This window comes from Rhinatrema bivittatum, chromosome 10, assembly GCF_901001135.1.
Source record: "Rhinatrema bivittatum chromosome 10, aRhiBiv1.1, whole genome shotgun sequence".
Lineage (NCBI taxonomy): Eukaryota > Metazoa > Chordata > Amphibia > Gymnophiona > Rhinatrematidae > Rhinatrema > Rhinatrema bivittatum.
The window spans coordinates 42,213,702-42,233,806 of NC_042624.1; the positions used below are offsets into that span (position 1 = coordinate 42,213,702).

The 20,105-nt window shown below is 44.3% G+C and overlaps 1 protein-coding gene across 5 annotated transcripts in view; it reads right to left on the reverse strand.

The window, feature by feature from the left end:
- LOC115100050 (putative ferric-chelate reductase 1) overlaps window positions 1-20,105 on the reverse strand; it is a 59,513-nt gene that overhangs the window by 38,946 nt on the left and 462 nt on the right. The window contains exons 1-4 of one of the 5 annotated variants that reach the window (XM_029618218.1): window positions 19,017-19,096; window positions 18,157-18,326; window positions 1,466-1,661; window positions 262-398 (exon numbers count right to left, since the gene is read on the reverse strand). In XM_029618218.1, the coding sequence (XP_029474078.1) occupies window positions 262-398; window positions 1,466-1,661 (333 nt within the window). In that variant the 5' untranslated portion in view covers window positions 18,157-18,326; window positions 19,017-19,096. The other 4 variants (XM_029618217.1, XM_029618216.1, XM_029618220.1 and 1 more) reach the window with 4 other exon arrangements.

Sequence of the window (20,105 nt, forward strand, 5' to 3'; positions counted from 1 at the left end):
TCTTTTTCAGTTGCACTGCAGACTGTACCATGAGATTTTATTTGTTGCATTGCATTGTCTAATTGATGTTTTACGTTTATAAGTCATAAACTGCTCTGAACTGTTAGTCTGGGATAGGGTGCCTTATAAAAACGTTAAAATAAAGAAAGAAAAAGAGAAAAACAATGTCTCAAAATCAATCAACTTTAAAGTCTTATTAGCCTCCAGAAGATTTACCAATCCTGTTACTTCCTTATGTGTCCCCTTTCCCTGAAGCCATACCTCAACATCTCCACACGTCAGAAGCTGAGAAATGCCCGCACTGATTAACGTAAAAGAGCCAACGGCGTCTCCATCCAGGTTCTCGGCATCCCGAGCTTGTATGAAAAATCCCTCAAAGCGGGGCCCGGCAACTGTGACTAAAGGTGGGGGAAGCACAGATGAAAGCGGGATAAGCACAACACAGAGAAATGTCAGCAAGAGAGGACCAAGCCGCCCACCCGTGCTGTCACAGGTCACCAAGGGCCAGCACTGAGAAAGTGGATTCATGTTTAAACTCGTCCTCGCCTTCCACTGAAGATTAAGCCCCAGTTAAATAACACAGCAGTAGGGACACACAAGGCCTGTGCCTTAAGATCAGTTCTCAAACCGGGGTCTTGATTCTTGGGGGCAGGACAGAGCAGCAGCCCTGAAAGCGCTGCTCAAGCAAATACTCTCAGCATCTCGGGTTTGAGGGACTGAACCAACATTCTGCTTTTTGCTGGTACTTAACCGCAGAGCTATGAGTAAGGGAACCGATTTCCAAGACGCGGCCTCCCAACACTTCCTTGAAGCACACAAAAAAGGATTGCTGAGGCGTACAATAATGCACACAACTTCAATATTGCTTACAAACTTTTGTATTATTATTGTTGTCGCTACTTCAGAGACATACTTGCACAGATAGTCCCATTCCCCCTCTCAAAAATAAAAAAGTAAGGGGGGGTGGAACAAAATCTCTGGTTCAGCTTGCACAATTGCAAGTGGTACAAGTGGCCCCAGTCCTGATCAAGCTGCACCACCCTCTCTCGACCACAAGATGTCACCTCTATCGTTATATAAAGAGGAGGATGAGCAGACAGCTCCGAAGACTCCATACGGTTTCCTTCAATCACAGGACAGCTCTTTTTCTTATTTGCTGTTATCCCAAAATGATATTGTACATTTTTTTTTTTTAAACCATTGCAATTTATATTATTGTTTCATGATGTACTTTGCCTTGAGCTTTTGACAGAATGGTGAATGATACATTAGAGTTGAGAGGCAGTGTCTGTGCTGTGTGAAGCCAAGGGAAGAAGAGAAAAAAAAAAAAACAACAATAGGAAGGAGAAAAACAGCAAAAACTGAGAAAAGAACATACGAGCATCTGGGGTGGTCAAGTCCATCCCTCATGCAATGCAGCTTCTGTAACTATTATTATCCCCAGGCAATGAACTGCACACAATACCTTTAATGCGATCCCCTGGTCCAAACTCAGTCTTGTCCACGGATACGTTGTGATGAGGTGGAGTGGAGGCATGATGGCCATGCCCAGGTCGCATACTGCTGCAGGCCTGTGTCACCTTCCCATTCTCAAAGCCAGCTACCGGGACACAGACCAAGGACAGGGCAGAGATGACCAAAGCAATCTCACAAAGCTCCATCTAAGCAAATTAAAACGGAGACAGGAAAAAAAAAATACATGAAAAACAGGCAGATGATTGCAAAACCCTCAATTTCAATCCCGGTTAACCTGTTGCCAGGACTGAAATATGAGTGTTGGAAAGCTTCTCCACCTTAGCCACGCCACTTGCTACATATTTAAATAAGGGGAAGGAGTTTGCCGGCATACTTCCTATGCAAACAGGGCACTGAAACTGGAGGGTAGCCATAATAGCCACAGAATGTCCTAGGAGAAAAAGAAAATGTGAGGGGTGATAGAGTTGGACTGAGCTGGCTAGAGTCCAGCACGTCTGCTGTACACCAAACGCAAGCTTTATTATATTAATGCAACTGTCGTATTCAAGCACTGCTAAGAAGCAAAACACAACCAGCAACCAAAGCTCTCAAAATGTAGTACGATACCCGAGGCAGCACACACAAGTAGTTGCAAAGAAAAATACTTTCCCTCCCCCCCCCCCCCACCTCAGCTGCTGACTGATGTAAAATGTCCATGTTACAAATCAATTTCAGTAAAAGAAGTTAGATAAAATCCTAAATAAGCTGCATTTGTGTGTGTGTGCATTTACCAATCCTATTCTGGATTGATAACTGGTTAAAAGACAGGAAAGAATAGGACTGAATGGTCAATTTTCCCAAAAGAGAAAGGAAAAAATGGTGGAGTGCCTCAGGCATCTGTCCTGGGACCACAGCTGTTTAACTTCTTTATTAATGATCTGGAAAAGGGAGTAAAGAGAGGTTATCAAATTTGTAAATGACACTATTAATCAAAAACTAAACAGACTGAGGAACTGCAGGAGAATCTTGCCAACCTGCGCATCTAAATGGCAAATTACATTGAATGTGGACAAGTGCAAAGTCATGCATGTAGGGAAAAACAATGCCATCTATAGGTTCACAACGCTGGGTACCATATTTGGCGTTACCACCCAGGAAAAGGATCTTGGAGTCATTGTGGACAATACAGGAAAATTGGTTCTTACCTGCTAATTTTCGTTCCTGTAGTACCATGGATCAGTCCAGACCCTGGGTTATGTCACCAATCCAGCAGAGGGAGGCAGAGAAAACATTCTAATGACTCTGATGTATACCCTGGAGCACCACCTGCAGTCAATCAGTATTGACCAGTATCAAAGCAGAAATTTAACTACTAAACATATTAACTAGCTATCTAAACAGGAGAACGAATTTCCAACTCACAAATCCTAAATGGAAGCAGAGTCCCCCAAAAAAATCTTGGGAATAAACAAGAAAATATTAAGAAAAATAGACAGCATGAAAAGGCGGTTTAATCACCCAAACAGTGAATGAGCGGACTCTCCAAAAAGATAAATATAATACACAGACATAAAGGGTGGGCGTCTGGACTGATCCATGGTACTACAGGAATGAAAATTAGCAGGTAAGAACCAAATTTTCCTTTCCCTGTACGTACCTGGATCAGTCCAGACCCTGGGATGTACCAGAGCTGATTCAATTAGGGTGGGACCCAGAGAGTCCCGCTTGGAGAACACTCTCTCCGAAGGCTGCCGAACTTGGAGCGTGAACATCCAAGTGGTAAAGATGAGCAAAAGTATGCAACGACTTCCAAGTTGCTGCTTTACAAATCTCCTGAGGAGAAACTAACTGACATTCTGCCCAAGAGGTAGTCTGACCTAGTAGAATGAGCTCTCAACCCTTCAGGAAGGTCACGACGAGCTAGAAGATAAGCTTAATGAATTGTCTCTTTTAACCAAGGAGCAATCGTAGCCTTCGAAACCTTATGACCTTTGCGAGGGCCACGCCACACCACAAAAAATGATCAGACAATCGAAAATTGTTTGTAACTTCAAGATAACGCAACAGAGCTCGACGTACATCCAATTTTTTAAGATCCCTAGAGGAAGGATTCAAACGATCTAAACACGGAAAAGCCGGAAGCTCTATGGACTATTTAAATGGAAAGAAGATACTACCTTAGGTAAAAAAGATGGTACAGTCCGTAATGAAATTCCTGTATCAGAAATTCTAAGAAAAGGCTCTCTGCAAGACAAGGCCTGCAACTCTGAAATTCTACGAGCTGAAGAAATAGCCACAAGAAACACCACCTTGAATGTGAGATCCTTCAAAGTCGCATGATTAAGGGGTTCAAAGGGAGCCGAACACAGAGCCCCAAGAACCAAATTCAAACTCCAAGCAGGACAAGAATTCCGAAATGGAGGACGTAGATGTTGCGCACCTTTGAGAAAACGCGATACATCTGGATGCGCAGCCAAGGATAATCCCTGAACCTTACCACGAAAACATCCAAGTGCTGCCACTTGTACCTGTAAGGAACTACAGGACAAACCCTTGGCTAATCCATCTTGTAAAAAAGATAAAATATTGGATACAGAAGAGTGAACTGGATCTACTTGATGCTCATTACACCAAGATTCAAAAACCTTCCACACCTTTGCATAAGCCAAAGATGTAGAAGGTTTTCTAGAACGCAATAAAGTAGTCACTACAGCATCTGAATAACCTTTATTCTTTAACCGACACCTCTCAAAAGCCATGCCGCTAGAGAGAAGCATTCGACCTCTTCCAAACAAACCGGACCCTGAGACAGAAGGCACGGAAGATCTCAAAATCGAAGGGGACCGTCCAGTGCTAATCTGACCAGGTCCACAAACCACGGACGGCGTGGCCACTCCGAAGCCAGTAAGACAACGTTGACTTGTTGAACTTCTATCCGACGCAGAACCTTGCCGATCAGAGGCCAGGGAGGGAACACAGAAAAGAACATCCCTTGGCCAAGGAAGTACCAGAGCATCTACTCCTTCTGCTCCTCTTTCCCTCCTGCAGCTGAAGAACCAAGGGGCTTTGGCATTCTGAAATGTGGCCATGAGATCCATTGCCGGAGTGGACCATCTGTTGCATATCATTTGATAGGCTTCCTCGCACAGTTCCCACTCGCCTAGGTCGAGATGATGCAGACTGAAAAAGTCGGCTTGAATGTTGTCCACCCCGGCAATGTGTGAGGCTGCGATGCTGAGCAGATGTTGCTCCGCCCAGGCAATCAGCTGTTGTGCTTCCTGAGCTACCAGGAAGCTTTGGGTTTCTCCCTGACGGTTGATGTACACTACCGTGGTCACATTGTCGGAAAGAACCCGTAAAGACTTCCCGCAAAGGAGAGGTTGAAGAGCGATTAAGGCTAAACGAACCGTTCTGGTCTCTAAAAGATTGATCAACCACTGCTCTTCCTCTTCGGACCACTGACCCTGAACAGATATATTATGACATATCGCTCCCCAGCCTGAAAGACTGGCATCAGTAGTGACCACAGTCCATTCCGGAATCTCTAGCAGTACACGTCGTTGCAGAATCGCTGTCTGTAACCACCAATCTAGGCTAGAACGAGCCGTCTCTGTAAGAGAACATAAGAACATAAGAAAATGCCATACTGGGTCAGACCAAGGGTCCATCAAGCCCAGCATCCTGTTTCCAACAGTGGCCAAACCAGGCCATAAGAACCTGACAAGTACCCAAAAACTAAGTCTATTCCATGTTACCATAGAAAATAGCCACTGCCATTAGCAAAGTCAACTTAATAGCAGGTAATGGACTTCTCCAAGAACATATCCAATCCTTTTTTAAACACTGCTATACTAACTGCACTAACCACATCCTCTGGCAACAAATTCCAGAGTTTAATTGTGCGTTGAGTAAAAAAGAACTTTCTCCGATTAGTTTTAAATGTGCCCCATGCTAAATTCATGGAGTGCCCCCTAGTCTTTCTACTATCTCAAAGAGTAAATAACTGATTCACATCTACCCGTTCTAGACCTCTCATAATTTTAAACATCTCTATCATATCCCCCCTCAGCCGTCTCTTCTCCAAGCTGAAAAGCTCTAACCTCTTTAGTCTTTCCTCATAGGGGAGCTGTTCCATTCCCCTTATCATTTTGGTAGCCCTTCTCTGTACCTTCTCCATCCCAATTATATCTTTTTTGAGATGCGGCGACCAGAATTGTACACAGTATTCAAGGTGCGGTCTCACCATGGAGCGATACAGAGGCATTATGACATTTTCTGTTTTATTCACCATTCCCTTTCTAATAATTCCCAACATACTGTTTGCTTTTTTGACTGCCGCAGCACACTGAACTGACGATTTCAACATATTATCCACTATGACGCCTAGATCTCTTTCTTGGGTTGTAGCACCTAATATGGAACCCAACATTGTGTAATTATAGCATGGGTTATTTTTCCCTATATGCATCACCTTGCACTTATCCACATTAAATTTCATCTGTCATTTGGATGCCCAGTTTTCCAGTCTCACAAGGTCTTCCTGCAATTTATCACAATCTGCTTGTGATTTAACTACTCTGAACAATTTTGTCTCATCTGCAAATTTGATTATCTCACTCGTCGTATTTCTTTCCAGATCATTTATAAATATATTGAAAAGTAAGGGTCCCAATACAGATCCCTGAGGCACTCCACTGTCCACTCCCTTCCACTGAGAAAATTGCCATTTAAGCCTACTCTCTGCTTCCTGTCTTTTAGCCAGTTTGCAATCCACAAAAGGACATCGCCACCTGTCCCATGACTTTTTACTTTTCCTAGAAGCCTCTCATGAGGAAGGGGAAGGAAGGGGAAGGTGGTATAGTTCCGAAACCGGATTCCAGCGTGAAAGCAATGCAGACTGAAGTGGTCTCATGTGCGCAAAGGCCCAGGAAACCAACTCCAGAGTAGAGGTCATTGAACCTAAAACTATCAAGTAATCCCGTACACAAGGAATAGGAACAGACTGTAAGTCTCGAATTTGTGATTGAAGCTTGAGAAGGTGATGCTCCGGAAGGAACACTATCCCTTGACAAGTGTTGAACCGTGCATCCAAAAACTCCAGCGATTGGGAAGATAATAGGTGACTCTTGTCTTCGTTGATCACCCAGCCTAGAGACTGCAAAAGGCTGATTATTGTATAATAACAAAGATTCAGACTTCGCTCGAATCAACCAGTCGTCCAGGTACGGATGTACCAACAGGCCCTCCTTCCTGAGTTGAGTGGCCACCACAACTATTATCTTGCTAAATGTTCTGGGAGCAGTGGCTAATCCGAACAGGAGAGCCCTGAATTGATAATGTTGCCCTAGAATGCAAAACCTGAGAAACTTCTGATGATTGGATCGAATGCTGATATGAAGATAAGCTTCGGTGAGGTCGAGAGATGCTAGAAATTCTCCTCTGTGAACCGAAGCTATGACAGACCAAAGAGTCTCCATCCGGAACTATGGAATCCTTAGACAACGGGTTGACCCTTTTGAAATAGTGAATGGGACGAAAGGTTCCTTCCTTTTTGGGAATGATGAAGAAAATTGAATAACAACCTTTCCGATGTTGGAACTGAAACTATAGCTCCTAGGTCGCTTAAACGCTGTAGCGAGTCTTGGATTATGAGACGCTTTTGTAGGGAAGAACACGGTAAAATTAGAACAGGTGGTGAAGCCGCCGAACAAAATCTAAAGCATAACCTTGATTTATCACTGATAGAACCCATTGATCCAACGTACATCTGGCCCATTCTCTGTAAAACAGAGACAGCCTGCCCCCTATGACGGGAACCGAAGAAAAGACCGGCCTTATCTCATTGGACAGACTTTGTGCCTCCTGAGACTTGGGAAGTTCCAGGTCTACCAAAGCGGTGGCCACGAAAGGACTGAGACCAATTCTGTTGTCTACCTGAAGACTGTTTATCTGGAGGAGCCGACGGACGAGTAGAACGAAATCATCTGTTAGACCAAAAACGAGAGCGAGATGAAAAAGAGCTTCTAGGTCTAGGACGGTCCTCTGGCAATTTGTGAATCTTATTTTCCCCTAGGGACAAAATTAAATCTTCCAATTCCTTACCAAATAATAATTTTCCCTTAAAGGGTAAAGCCCCTAATTGAGCTTTGAAGGATGCATCTGCGGACCAATTCCTCAACCAGAGAAGTCTGCAAGCCGATACAGAAGCAACGATAGAGTGAGCAGAGGTCCTAATGAGATCATATAAAGCATCTGCACTATAAGCAACTGTAGCTTCCAGTCTACCAGCCTGAGCAACTTCCTCTTCAGAGAGGGAAGAATTGTTTTGTAAATCCTGGACCCATCTTAGTCCAGCTCGCAAAGCCAAGCTACTACACATGGCCGCCCGCACACCAAGAGCAGAAACCTCAAAAATTTGCTTAAGCTGAACCTCCAGCTTACGATCTTGGAGATCTTTAAGAGCCATAGCCCCAGTTATTGGAATAGTTGTTTTCTTAGTGATGGCTGAAACAGCGGCATCCACCTTAGGAAATTTTAAAATTTCCAAAGCTTCCTCAGGTAATGGATACAATTTTTCCATGGCTCATGCTACCTTAAGCCCCAACTCAAGAGTATCGCACTCCCGGTACATAAGGTCAGTGAGAGAAAGATGAAAAGGAAATGATGTCGTGGGACCTCTAAGGCCAAGCAACACTGGGTCAACGCCACCCATCCGAGAATCCTTCACTGGAACCTCGAGACCCAATTCCAGTAAAATTGCTGGAATTAAGGGACTAAGTTCCTCTCTTCTAAACAGGCGGACTACTTTGGGGTCATCCCCATCCGCAACATGAGGGTCTGAACTAATACTCAAAGCAGGGTCTTCATTTAAATCCCCCTCCGGCAAGGACTTGTCTGGGATAGATAAAGAGCCATGCTCAGTAATCATCTGAAGAAGAAAAAATTGTCTGATCTGGACCCAGACGAAGGGGACGCTTCGGAGATGACCCCACTCCCAAATCCGTGGAACTAGCCCTTTTAGAGGAACATGGCTTTAACCTCTGTTCAGATGAGAGACTCTTATGTCTCTTACGAAATTTCTTAGATTTGTAAGCTTTGCGAAGAAAATGAAGAAAATCCCCTGAAAAGGCAGAAGAAGAATCTGAAATCTCCTCCAGGCTTTCAGCCGATAAATATGGCCCTGTTTCACGCAGCTTGTCCCCCCCCGGGGACCGCCGGCTGCGGCGACAGCGGAGGCGGGTCAGAAGCACCCTGAATAGCTTGTTGTGTCGCCACCCTCAGAGTAGACAGGAGTGCCTCAGTTCCAGCACTGCAGCAAAATGAGTCCGGGGCAGGAGAGCAGCTGGGACGAGGTTTTGGGGCCGCGAGAAGTGGCCGATTCCCTTTTGTTATCGGCAAACTTGATGAGCCTTCCCCCCAGGGGAGACAGGATGAACAGAGACTCTCCATGGAGAGACTTGTGCGCGCATCTCCACAAGCGCGGCAGGCCACGCCTCGCGGCATTATAAAGAAAAAACGGCGCGAAATAAAAAGTATGAAATAAACTAAAAAACAAAAAGAAACCCTGGCGAAAAACAAAGGCACGGGCCCACCGAACACCAAAAGGTAAGTAAACAACGATTCAGCTGTGAAGAATTATTTTTATTTTTTACCTGACCGAAACGCTGCGGCCTCCAAGAGCTGCTCCAAGCAGGGTGAGTGAGCCGAGGGGGCCCCCCCCCCCCCAGGTATCACCCCTGCCAGGAGTGGTTGCTGGGTTCAAAACCTCCCCAACTCCAGCAGCCTCAAAAACCAGGAGGGCTAGTCCTCCCAGGACTTGGCAACCTCCCGGGAGGCAGTGAAACGGCTGTGAAGAAAAATAAAACTTTTTTTTTTTTTTTTTTTAAATAAACTTAAATGAAAAGAACAGGCTCTGTTCAAAAGAAAAAGAAAGTCTGCAAAAATTTAACTCCTAAACTACCTGACTAAAAAATAACAAACTACCACAGACTGCAGGGGTTAGGAACATCCACCTGTGCTGGGAGGCAGAGAAATACTGATTGACTGCAGGTGGTGCTCCAGGGTATACGTCAGAGTCAGTAGAACGTTTCTCTGCCTCCCTCTGCTGGATTGGTGACATAACCCAGGGTCTGGACTGATCCAGGTACGTACAGGGAATTTGAAATGATCAGTTCAGTTCGCAGCGTCAGACAAAAAATAAAATAAAAGGTTAGGAATTAGAAAGAAATGGAAAATATAATCTCATATTGCCTCTGTATCAATCCATGGTGCAACTACACCTTGAGTATCATGTGCATCTCAAAAAGGGGCCGAGGAGGGTGACCGAAATGATAAAGGGGCTGGAACGCCACAGAGATTAGAAATCGCTCTCTCCTGAGGAAAGGCTAAACAGATTAGGGCTCTTCAGCTCAGAGGAGGAGATGCCAGATGTTTGTTAAATCCTGGTTAATCAGGAGTGGTTATTTCCTTTCAAACAGACTAAGGGCAGGGCCCTTCCAATCCTTCCCTGATGCAGCCAGCCGCATCCCCCCTTGACGACAGCCACACAACTGTACTCCTTCCACTGCTGTAGCAGCAGCAGGGTGCGCCGCCCCCTTCCACAGCATGTTGTGGCCCCGACCAGCCTGGGGCCCCAAGGGGGTCACTTGTCTCACTCACCTCCTCTGGTGGCCTAAGAGACCCGCCATGAAATTAACTGGTAGCAGATTTTTTTTTAAAACCCACAATAACTTTAAGAAAGTTTGTTTTCAGGCAATGCAAAATTAAGCTGTGGATGTTCTTGCCAAATATTTGGACAAGATCCAAGAGGACAGGTCCTTTTGTAATTATTACCCACGGCCAGATAAACCTATATGTCACCGTCTCTTACTTCTGGGAGTCATCATCATCCAATGTATCTCCCATTAGGATCTGTTGGGCATATCAGGTGTGACCAGGACTGGTGGCTGCTGTCAGTAACAAGATGCTCGGCTCCATGGACCATTGCGCTGATCCAATGATGACATGGCTTATATTACCTAGCAGATCTTTAATTTTATTCTGTATTACCAACACACGTTTGTAATATACAACCACAGCATGATGGGTTTTCAATCAATCTGAGGAAACACTCAAGGACGTTGATTAAACCCCATGTCTATGAATACCCTAAGTCCTAACCTGGGGTCACATCTAATGCTAAACAAAAGACAATGTTGCACGGAGGAAGTCTGAAGCATGTGATGAGCCCGGCTGGGTGTTAATCATTTCAGGAGTTAGGGGAAGCACCAAAACCCTCATCCCAGGATTGCTCAGTCACAGCCCACATATCAGGACCCAAATGAAGAACTCCTCAATCCCAGGACTCTGGGCTCCTCACATCAAAACAGGAAGGTATGAAGGATCTGATTTTAGTTTTAAAATTACTTGCCATTCCAAATCTGGGCTTGAGGTGAGTTATATTCAGGTACAGCAGATACATCCCTGACCCAGAGGGCTCACATTCATAGCATAGTAACAGCAATGACAGTAAAACAGGACCAAATGGTCCATCCAGTCTGCTCAGCAAGCTTCCCAGGGCATCCACCCATGCTTCTCTCTTACTAGGTGATGAATCTTGAAAATTCAGACAGAGCTGCTAGACATACTTTGCTTATGGACTTGGCCATTGAAGCAATCCTGTGTTTTTCCTTTATGCCTATTTATCAGTACCCCAGACTGTAAAAGTCAAGTCCCGTGTTGGTCATCATTTGCATCCAATTGCTCCCGCACCTCACCCCATCAAAGCAGAGAGCGATGTTGCAGTTGTGTTAAAGACATCAAGGCTTTGGTTAAGGGTAGTTAACTGCTGCTCCGTGAAGGTTACCCCCATCAGTTATCAGTCCCCGAGACTGTAAAAGTTGGGGCCCTCATTGGCTATTGTCTGAATTCAATTCCCCTTTGCCCCTGAAGGGCATTATCACCTCCTTTTACTTACTGGTTATTCCTCTCTCTATGCAGCCCAGCATTGTTCTGGCTTTAGCTATCGCCTTGCCACATTGCTTCGCCATCTTCAGATCACCTGACACTATTACCCCAAGATCCCTCTCTTGGTTCGTGCTCAATCTTTCACACACACACACACACACACACACACACACACACCCCCATCACATACAGCTCTTTTGGATTACCGCACCCCAGATGCATAACTCTGCACTTCTTGGCATTGAACCCCAGTTACCAAATCTTCAACCATTCTTAAATCACTTTTCATTACTCCTTCAGGTGTGTTCACTCTGTTGCAGATCTTAGTATCATCCGCAAAAAGGCAACCTTTACCTTCTATCCTTTCCGCAATGTCCAATATCAATATCCATGGCACTCCGCTTAACACGGCTCTTTCTTCAGAGCAGGTTCCATTTACCATTACACACTGTCTCCTGTCAGTCAACCAGTTTGTATTCCACGCCACCACCTTAGTGCTCACTCTCAAGCTTCTCATTTTATTCACAAGACTCCTATGCGGGACTATATCAAAAGCTTTGCTGAAATCCAAGCAGATCACATCGAGCGCTCTCCCTTGATCCAAGTCTCTATTCACCCAATCAAAAAAAAAAAATAAAATCAGATTTGTCTGACAGGACCTTCCCCTGGTGAATTCCTGCTGTCTCAGGTCCAGCAACCCACTGGCTTGTAGATAGTTCACTATCCTTTCCTTCAGCAGAGTCTCCATTAATTTTCCCACCACCGAGGTGAGGCTAACTGGCCTGTAGTTTCCAGCCTCTTCTCTGCTCCCACTCTTGTGAAGCGGGACCACCACCGCTCTTCTCCAATACCACCTGAGGCAATGTGAAGTGATTTGCCCAAAAGACCAAGGAATGTCAGCACGATTGGAAACCTGCTGCTCTTCCCTACATATAGGAGGAAAATTTCATCTAAGTATCAGCAAAAGTTACTAGAAAAGTTACAAGGTACCCACAGAATATCTAAATTAAATGCTTGTTCCTTTTTGGGGGTTTTTTTAAACAAATGATGATTCTCTAAGCGACAGTTCATGATGCAGGGCTCCTAGATGCAGAATTTATGTACACAAACCATAATTTCTGTATCTAAACATGTTTTAGGTACAGAAAATATGCTTTGTACATAGAACCCATGATTTGTGCAGTTTTATGCACATAAATCATATGTTTGCTAAACATGTCTTCTGCTCACATTTTCAGGTTAGCATGCTTTTTTTTTTAACTCCCAATGTATTAGCATACCATTAGCTTTCTGCATTAGAAGTTAACTCAGTTTCTACCATAACAGTAAAGAAAATGGGAGCTAATATTTAGCTCACATTTTTTATTCCCATTTTATTACACCGGGCTCACTGATGGCCAGTGCTCATATGGGGGGAGCTGAGGGTTTACAGCAGCCGCAGCCCACGGCAGCCTGTTTTTTTGTAAGGGGAAGGGGGACTAGGAGCTGCCAGACTCTCAAATGAGTCCAAAGTTTCTTTCTCCTCAGCTTATAAGGAGCTGCAGCAATGCAGCTAAAACGTTCCCACCACAATGACCTGCCCAAAGACTGAGGCTTCCAGCTGTCCTGAGTTGAACCCCGAAGGGATGCACTGAACTGGGGGGGGGGGGGGAGCCTCAATACACCTCCTGCCCCCACGAACCATGCTTGAAGAAAAGCTGGAGAGAGAGATGGCAGAGGGAGCACTTCTGACTGCTCTCACTGCTATCAGCTGTTTGGCAGGCAAGTGGTGGCAGGATAAGGCTGGGCAGAGGAAGGAGCTTACCGGGCCATTTCCAGCCCACAAGCCTTATGTTTGGCACCCCAGATCTACGATTTCTGTCATTTTAATGCACTCTCTCGCATCATGGGCCTCAGGAAAAATAATCTTCACTACCACCACTTGATATATAAATATCAGAACAAGTCCTCTATGTAGTTTCTAGTCAAATTTTACTCGTAAATTGCCCCTATATCAATCACCATTACAACCCAACTCCCTCCCCCCAATCCTACCCCTAATGCATTCAGAACTCATCAGCTCTCTTCGAAACTACATTTGTGTTCTGATTAAAGGAATGTAACTTCCAACAACTAGACAAGAGGGGTATTAGTCGTATTAGTCCAAACTACATTTCTGTTCTGATTAAAGGAATGCAACTTCCAACTAGACAAGAGGGGTATTAGTCCAATAAAAAGGTGTACTTTTTTGGTTGACACCCCTTACTAAAAAATCAAAAAGACAGGAGTGGCTAACACAATCGAGGAGGTGGGCACTACAGCTCTAAATGTAAAAAAAAACAAACAAACAGCAAAGAGTGATCCTGGAGAGAATTTGTATTACATATTTTAAGGTAAAAAGCCCAATTAAGTTCTATTGCATTTACACATTACCTTATCAACTCGAACCAACTTATAACAAAAATACATTTCATAATAATACAATATTAAATAATAACATTGTTCAGTTGTGGCACGGCTTCATAGCAACAATTTCATCTCAGACAGGGGAGAGCAGCGCAGTGAAACCCTCCGGTGTTACACACCATTAAGGGGAAGCAGTGCGATTGCCTATAAGTCCACTTGGCTACGCAGAAATGAAGGTCAATCGTTAACAAGTTGCCGATGATACCTTTTTACTGGTCTAACATTAACGGCTAGCTCTGGAGATCGCAGCTCTCTACCTAAAGAGGTGGGCGAGGATCTTTGGAAAGCAAACCATGCAGAAGCACGCGCAATGGATCATTCACCGCCCCGGCGAGAAAATGAATCTTCTGCATCAGCAAGCACCCGCCGTTAGAGCCGGCCCCGATTACCTCCGGGCTGCGAGCGGGGCGCCGCTCATTTTAGCCGCAGGTTACAGGGAGACCTCTTCCACGTCCGAACTAGCCATGGGGCTGCCAGGCTACCGAATGTCAGCATGCAAGCTGCCTCTTCACTGTGGCCCTGGCTCAGAAGGAGACGCCGGCTGGATCGGCACCGACCGAGGCGGGCACGCGCGGCGAAACCTGCCGCTGCAAGGTGCGCAGGCGCGGGCTCCCGGGCCGGTGGGGGGGAGAGGACAGCTGCGCATGCGCGCGAGACTCGCGGCGGACAGGTGTGCTGGGAGGTGTGGCCGGCGCGCGGGCGTTTCTGCTGGCCGTGGATCAGCCGATGAAGCGTGGGATAAAAGAATTCGTTCTCCCATTGTATGCCAACACGAAAGCTTGAATGTTTGCAATAAAGCGTAGCTTTGGCACACCGCAACCTATGCCACCCGGTTTAACGTAAGGACGCGATGGTAAAATCCGACCGGGTATACGCGCACATCTGCACTCGCTCGATCAGTTTTAGCAACGTGCTTAAGCTTGCACAGGCTAAACGAGTTCTCCGTGTTGTTACTGCTGTCTCACTGCATCTAGGTTAAAAACACCGAAGTGAAGGTTTGGAGCGGCTCTTTTGTGTCACGCATTTTTTGCGCTGTAACGAAATGGCCAAGAAGACTGAAAGGAGGTAGCTACAACGTACAATTCAAAGAGCCATTGTTCCCAACCCCAAGTATTGTTTTTTAACAGCTCAGTTGCAATCGCACATCAGCCGTGAAGCTTTAAACTTGTTTTGTGGTAAAATGTATTTAGTTTAAGTGCCTGATAAATTTATAATTTTTATTTTGTAGTGGCAGTGTTCTCAAGGCAATTGTGCAGAGGCAAGTGTTTTTCAATCTTTTTCAAATAATTTATGACAGGTAAAAAGTAGGCCATCTAAAACTGATCATAGGCACCATTTCCTCTGTAACTCTTTAAAGACATTTCGTCTCAGGCACTCGCTTCCATACCACAGCTGTAAGAACAGAACCAAAGTTATGGGGATACATTAAAAGCTTCAGTCTAGGATGTGATTTATAAAGTTTTGCATCTACTTCCAGCCTTAATCTGGGCTTTCACAGGTCATGCAGACTAGGCAAAGTAACATTGCCCAAATGCCGTTCCCTCTTTGTAAAGTATTTGGTTCTTAGGTTTCATTACAGTATTTCCTAAACTTTTTCAGTTAGGGATCCACTTAAAAACTATGCCAGACTCTTCTAAAGCAGAAAGAAAATCAAATTGCTCCAAATCTTAGCTTCTTTCAATTTCTTTCTCAATCTGTGCTTACAAATGATGACTAATTGTATGCAGCTTGCTCATCCTGTGTTTTACTGTTGAATCCCCTAAAGGGCAGGGTCTTGTGATCAGTTATGAGCCTTCCATGAGTCACTTTCAGATGCCCCCCAAGAGGCTGGGAACCACTGGATGCAGAACTTGGATCTGTTGATTCCCTTCTGACTAGAAGTCCGCCTTCATCCATACCATTGCTCACTGGAAGCATGGTATGTATACTTCTGACTTATGAGCCATTGTTTTGTTACTGCCAGGCACTATGGGATAATTTATATATTATTTTATGCAAAAAAAAAAAAAAATTGTGAAGAAGAATGCTACATTGGTGAAACAAGCCAGAAATTAGACAAGAATAAACCTAAGCAGACACAAAATTATTTATCACAAAGAAGATAAATGAAAGACCTCCATGGAGGAACATTTTTCAGGACCAGATCACTGCATCCATATTTAGGATCAGCATACTAAAAATGTAGGAAAGGAATGTAAGAAAGTTGAAGTTAAAATGATCAGTCACTTCAATACTAACATAAAAGGACTTAACAGATGCATGTTTGTAAACTCACCACCAGGCATAATTTCATGTGTTTCTGTCACTTTCTTATCAACTCCAGTCCTTAAGTGCTGCCAACAGGTCTAGTTTTCAGGATATCCATAATGAATAAGCATGCAAGATATTTACATGCACTGCCTCCACTCTATGCAAATATATCTTTTGCATATTCATAGAAATGACAGCAGAAGAAGACCAAATGGCCTATCCAGTCTGCCCAGCAAGCTTTTATATTCATTGTGGATATTCCTGTTTACAGCACTGGAAGACCAGAGCTGTCTATCTCTGCTCTAGTCTAACATATCAACCTCCATCCCTCCTCTTCCCTCTGCACTATTATTGTAATGCAATCAGTGATTCACTTGCATGTCCAGGCAACATCATCTTTTGCTCTGACCTGTGGAAGGGTGTGTTAATTCCTGAATGCAGTTAAGAAATGTACAATACAAAAAATGTTTTGATTATAATTTCTTTTGTCTACTGACCTTTATTTCTATGCATTCACGTGAATTATCATTCTATTCATTTACTTGACTTGCTATACCCCCTAAATCCAAAAACTCACTACATGGTTACCAATAAAAACACCCATCCCCCTCCATAGCAAACACCCAACTTTATCTAAACTTTAAAAGAAAAATTTATAACCTCAGACTTATATTATCATGCCATCAACATTTTTCAATTTACAGTATCCAAACATAAATCATTAACTGAGTACATGTTGCCTGTCACATAATATCTACAGTGCATTTGAAAACTGAACAATGTTATTTGGTTTTTCATCCACTTCCATAAAAACAAAGAATATGAGCCAGTTAGGATAAAGCAGCTGATATGAATCCAGTGCACAGCATTTAACTTGTGGGGAAACTGTCCACTACTGCTGATTTGCATCTACCAGACAATTTACAGGGTTACTTTATTTGGATTTTTAGCCCCTTTCCAAGTGATGCTCAAGATGACTTATTTTTAGAATAAAATCTATGTGGAAAAGTGTGTGCATATGTATTAGATGCATGCTGGCCTGCCATTTGTCATCCATGCTTGAGGTAAGTAAATGTGCTTTGTTATACTCTCCACTTTAGATAGATTGAATTATGATTGCATGCAAAAGATGTCAATGGACAGTAGCCAGGACTGAAGTCTTGACAACTGGTGCTACTATTCACAAGTTTCAAACCTGTGCTAATTCAACCTCTTTTTGTGTCAATCTATGTGGATATCTGATGCACCAACTCAGGATCACAAGGAGTGGCTGAACCCTGGTTTACAGGCAGTTGCTCTAACCACTAGGCCACTCCTTTTCCAAGCAGCACAGGAGACTGCCCAGCTGAAAGCTGGAAAGAACAATTTGCTATACTGCTGAAACAGCAGACATTGGGAATGCAAGTTTCCTGATAAGAGAGTATAACTACTTATAGGAGACAAACTAGGTGGGACCAACCTTCAGTCTGACTTGGGGTAAAGCCCAGAATCAAAGGAACTGAAGGTTAATGGCAGACATTTAAACTCTTGAGGTGAGACAGGAGTAAAATATCAACATGCTTTAATGAGGTAGAGTTTATATTGAGCACATGGTGCTCCCACCAGCGTCAATGGTGATCTGTTGCTCAATGTATTCATGTCAGAATTTGGGTTATCATGGGAGAGATTTGTACCATGATATATCAACATTAACATGCAGGCTATTAGTCCATAGTAGAACGCAGCATATTAGAGAGGGCAGGCAGAATGTCAGTCTGCAAAGAGCTTTTGATAGTAGCAAAAGGCCTCCTTCCCTACTTACTAACACAGCAATGAAAAGTACATTTTTGACAACTTAATTTTAAAATGTAAAAACAAAATCTCCATTCCCCTTCAAATGCTTCTTCTCAATCAGACCAAGTCTAGCACTGCAAGTTCAGTTTTGCTTTCGACAAGGAGAAGGACCAATATAAGAAGTTAGTTCTGCAAAATAGATGATGCAAAAAAAAAACCCTCAAAATAAACAAACAAAACCATCACTGGATAGAAGGAGGCAGTGAACAATGATCTAACTTGAAATACCTTTAATTGGTTCTTGCTATTGCTGATTATTACTGCTCCTGCAGTGGGGTCTGCCGTGATTTTTTTTTTTTTCCCCTCTGAAGCCACAGCGTCTCCTCCAAACACGTCACTGTGCAGTGATTCGTCACACGAAAATGGTAAAAAAGGAATATCCAGCTTACAACCCGCCTCTGCTGACAGGAAAACAAAGGAAGGAAAGGTTGACCTTGTCACCTGCTCAAAGCCAAAGTCCTGCTGTATGAGCAGAGACCCAGCACACGGGAGCTCTCAATAGTGCGATGCAGCGTAGTAAAGTGCATGGGAGAGCAGGCTCCCTTCCCCTTTCTGAGTCAGTTTGAAAATTAGCAGTTGCTTTGGTAAGGATTAAAATGAAAACATCTTTAGCAGGGAAAGTCCACAGCCTCCCCATTTGACTTCCTCACATGTGTACAGAGTTTCCAATTTTAAATGATTTTATCAATCAGGGAACTGAAACTTCAGTTCATGCGTGGGCCAGAGCACAGCACAGTGGAAGCATCTTATGACCCCCAGGCCTCGCGTAGAAGAGCCTTGGAGAGGCTGAGCATATGTTTGCCCGACGGTGCCTGGTTTTCAGTGGCAGAATTCTGGGGGTGGCACGCAAGGCTGAAAAGGTACCGCCTCCCCAGCACTGGTTTAAGAAATCATTAGGCTTGATGCATCTTCCGACACCCACTCTACCTCTCATGGCACAAAAAAAGCAAAACAATTATGATATCCTGCACCTGGCAACAAAAGAATGGTCTTTCCCTCACCTGGCTGGTGACCTATCTGTCAGCCATCCCTTCCTATCCACATTTTGTGGCAAATAAAATGAAAATTTCATCCTTCTCTGTACTCACCCAAACATACATAAAATCTCCCTCGCCTTGCAAAGCATTTCAGTTCTTCTCCTCACCGAGCGGGGAATGCTTCAGCACCCTGCTTTTCCATTCCTGCTGAAACAATGCAGGGAGCAGTGACAGATATATCCCACCGCTGCTCCCAGTCAGCCCTCTCAGGACCCTCGAGTACAGTGGGGTCAGGTGCACTTGCACTGATTGCTAAAGCCTCAAACTGGCACCACACCTCGCTCTGCTTCCTGTCCCCCTGTGCCCATCATTTAAAAAAATTACTTGAAAATAGGGAAGGGCGCATTGTATGAAGTATCTAGCTTATGATAGCTGGAACCCATCTTTATTCCTGATTCCTCTATGGATTATCGTAAGTTCCTCATTTGTTTTCCATCGTAAATAGCAGTGAAAGCATATATAGAAACAGAGAATATGATGGCAAAGAAGGATCACAAGGCCACTCTGTGCAATTTTATTTCCAGTGTAATACCGTAGACACCAGTTGATCTCTGGCTTTCCCATCATTTTTATTTATCCCTCTTGAAACCACCTGGGGGCACTATGAACCCCTGCCAGCCCTGCTCCTCCCAGCCATGGCCAGTGCTTCCATTTGGCAAACTAAGCAATTGGGGTTGGTTTTTTTTAAGGGAGGGGGGCAGCACAATCCCACCAGTGCAAAATCTTGCCAGAGCCAATACCATTAACAAAGGGAGCGCTGTGCTGGAGCCACTGCTGCTGGTAGGAGGGAGCACTGTGCTGGGCTTCTGCCAGTAGGTAAGCTGGGAGAAGGGGATGCATGACCAAAGGTTTGCGTAGGTGCCAAATACTCTTGCACTGTACTGCTCCCAGCTGTACTCTCAGCACTGCGCCTTTTAGCTGGCAGTTGACCTCTCTCCCCAGGAAGAAGTATGTTACTCTCATGCTGTGTCTGATCCCGAGAGTAGCAGACCCAAACCTTACTCTGCTACCCTGCAGAACTATGGCCTCAGCCGCAGAATGGGCTGAAAACATAATTTACCATAAAAAAATATTTAACTCTACTGACTGTATCTAAACATCTCATAATATAGCTAGGCAGTGTAGGCACACACATATACA